General features: G+C 43.4%; 1 protein-coding gene across 1 annotated transcript; it reads left to right on the top strand.

Annotated features, from left to right (window-relative positions):
* Positions 1-889: 889 nt before the first annotated feature.
* LOC149138270 (UDP-glucosyltransferase 29-like) lies at positions 890-2,550 on the top strand. Its single transcript, XM_089449138.1, has one exon. The coding sequence runs from the start codon at positions 954-956 to the stop codon at positions 2,415-2,417; it is 1,464 nt and encodes a 487-aa protein (XP_089305264.1). The 5' UTR covers positions 890-953; the 3' UTR covers positions 2,418-2,550.
* Positions 2,551-2,875: the final 325 nt, after the last annotated feature.

Raw genomic sequence — 2,875 nt, forward strand, 5'->3', positions numbered from 1 at the left:
TTCTTAAAACAATTGCCAGAACATCATGCAAAAAATTGTTGAGAAAAAATGTTTTTGAAATTTTGATTCATAAATAAATCTAATACCTTAAAAACCTTTTTATCTATTCCAATTTTGAAAACTCAAAATCTTCAATTTCTCATTCCAAAAAACTACCAAATAATATTAAACCTCTTATCCCCTCCATTTTCTATGGTTTGGATTTTTAATTAAACTTATTCCAGTACGATAGATTTTTACGATTCAGATTTTTAATTAAACTTACAAACCCCAATATGGCGTTAGATTTAACTTGCACAAATTTTCACGAACCCTAAAATAAGGGCTGAAACTTAAGTACAAAGCAATCCCCTTGAATCATAGATGTAGATCAGCTAATAAGTACATTATGATTTGATTCCTCTAAACTCAACTTTAATTATAAATAATAATTTTGAAGATTTGTAAATTAAGTTACAACTTTTACGGTTTAGATTTTTAATTAAACACCCCATATGTTTTAGACGTCAGATTTGACGTTCACAAATTTTCACGAACCCTAAAATACGAGCCGGAGCTTAAAATAAATCCATTTCCACGCCTGCTTGCACCTCGTCACCCCTGGCCATGTTCATGCATGTTTGTCATTTCGAGAACTCTTTTTAAAAAAACTATATTCGTCAATGTTCCCTTAAAAAAAGCTTTCTTCCTCTGTTTGCAATATGTGGAATCTTCCGAACCCATGAACTTGGACACTTTTTCTTAATTTTTTTCTCCGGGTTTGTCCAGCCAACCTTCTTTGACTTTACGTGTCACGTATCTATGACCAACGAAACGTCGTTTGTTACATTTTCATTTCATTTCATTGGTCCTTTGGATACCTCTGCGCATTAAGCAGCAGGAAGGCAAAGTTGTGATCTTTTGATACATCAACGGTCCTCCCAGATCTAATAGTAAAACAGCGTTAAAGATTCATGGATTTATACGGTGCAGACTGCTGCAACTATTCAGATGTGAGATTTTCAAAGGATCTCCACATTCTGATGTTTCCATGGCTCGCTCACGGTCATCTTTCTACATACGCAGAGCTAGCCAACAGACTCGCACACCGTGGCATCAATGTCTCCTTTCTCACAACTCCTCTCAATGTTCCCAAGATAGCGCCCCTCGTCATCGTCACAAATCGAAACTCGCCGGGCAAAGTTGAGATGGTGGAACTGCCATTGCCGGCGGTGGAAGGGTTGCCTGCCGGGATCGAGTGCACGTCCAACGCGCCGGCCCATCTATGGCCTCTCTTGGTCCGCGCAGTGCACCTCTTAGAGAAGCCCTTCGAAAGCCTACTGCGCCGCCTTGCTCCGGATGTGGTAGTCTTCGACTTGGTTCAATACTGGACTCCTCGAGCGGCAACGAAGCTCGGCATACCCACCGTCTTCTTCCTCACCTTCGGCGCAGCGTATTCGAGTTATCAGCTCTCACCGCTCAATGCCGAATATGGAGAACACATCACTGCAGACGACCTAATGATGCCTCCGCCGGGCTACCCCTCATCCACCATCTCATGGCGGCCGTTTGAAGCGCAGTTTAACCTCAACATATTTCACACAAGAAACGACAGCGATGGTCTGAGGGGTACAGATCGGCTAGTCACATGTATCGATGGTTGTCAGGCGATAGCAATAAAATCGTGCGTCGAGATTGAAGGGAAGTTCATCGACTATTTCCAGCGGATCACCGGGAAACCGGTCATTCCCGTCGGTCCGCTAGTTCCGCAATCAAATTCCGGGGCTCTGGACTCAGGGTGCTTGAAATGGCTTGGAAGGAAGGCCGCTTCTTCCGTTGTGTATGCCTCCTTCGGCACCGAATGTTTTCTTTCGTGTGAAGAGATCCGAGAGGCGGCTATGGGATTGGAAGCGAGTGGGCACCCATTTATTTTAGTATTGCATTTTGCCGGCGGCTCGACTTCATTGCCCGAGGATTTTGAAAAACGGATTGGGGACAGAGGGTTGGTATTGACCGACTGGGCGCCACAGAAAGAGATTTTATCACATTCTTCGACTGGCGCTTTTCTGACGCATTGTGGTTGGAGCTCTGTCATGGAGGGAATGAGCGTGGGATTGCCTCTCATCGCTCTGCCGATGCAATGGGATCAGGGGTTGAATGCAAGATTGATTGTCACTGAATTGAAAGTGGGTGTGGAGGTCGTTAGAGGGGCCGACGGCGGCGCCAGCAGGGAGGACATTTGTAGAGGTGTGAGGGCAGTAATGGCGCCGGAAGAGGGGAAGGAGGTGAGGCAGAGGGCATCGCAGATGGGAGATGTGTTCAGAAAGATGATATTGAATAGGGAAAGCTGTAAAGGATCTGAAGAGCGATATGTTGATAAATTCGTTCAGCAGCTGCTCGCGTTGGCCTCCGCTAAGGGCGGACATGGGTGTCATTGAATCGAATTCAGCACGTGAGATGCCCTTTTCGTCAATAAGTAAATGGCAGATGATACTTTGTATTTGAAATCCCTGTGTTCTGCAATTCGTTAATAACTACATGGGGTGATAATTTGTATTTGAATTCCCTGTGCTTTATAATGATGATGACTGCTATATTGCGTTAATTCAAATTTTATCGTTCTTCTTTATACTGTGGGTCGGTTTCGATTCGATTCCTTAGCATCCTTATAGGCATCCTTATTACGATTTCGATTCGTTAGCATATCCCTTAGCAAATTCCAGATTATTCTTAAATTTTACAATTGACCTAGGTTCACTTCACCAAATTGAAATAATTAAAATTTCCATTTTAGTTAAATTGACCAAAACTGAGACTGAGATGCATGTCAGGAACCCCGATGACAAGATTGGACACGATATGCTTCCATTTACAGACGATACGCTTCCATATCCAT

The sequence above is a fragment of the Pinus tabuliformis genome, chromosome X, assembly GCF_031772625.1.
Source record: "Pinus tabuliformis cultivar Carrire ecotype Pingquan chromosome X, CPIR1, whole genome shotgun sequence".
Taxonomy (NCBI): domain Eukaryota; kingdom Viridiplantae; phylum Streptophyta; class Pinopsida; order Pinales; family Pinaceae; genus Pinus; species Pinus tabuliformis.

Excerpts from the sequence above, each read along its gene's own strand:
- LOC149138270 (XM_089449138.1), top strand. The coding sequence starts at position 954 with ATGGATTTATACGGTGCAGACTGCTGCAACTATTCAGATGTGAGATTT.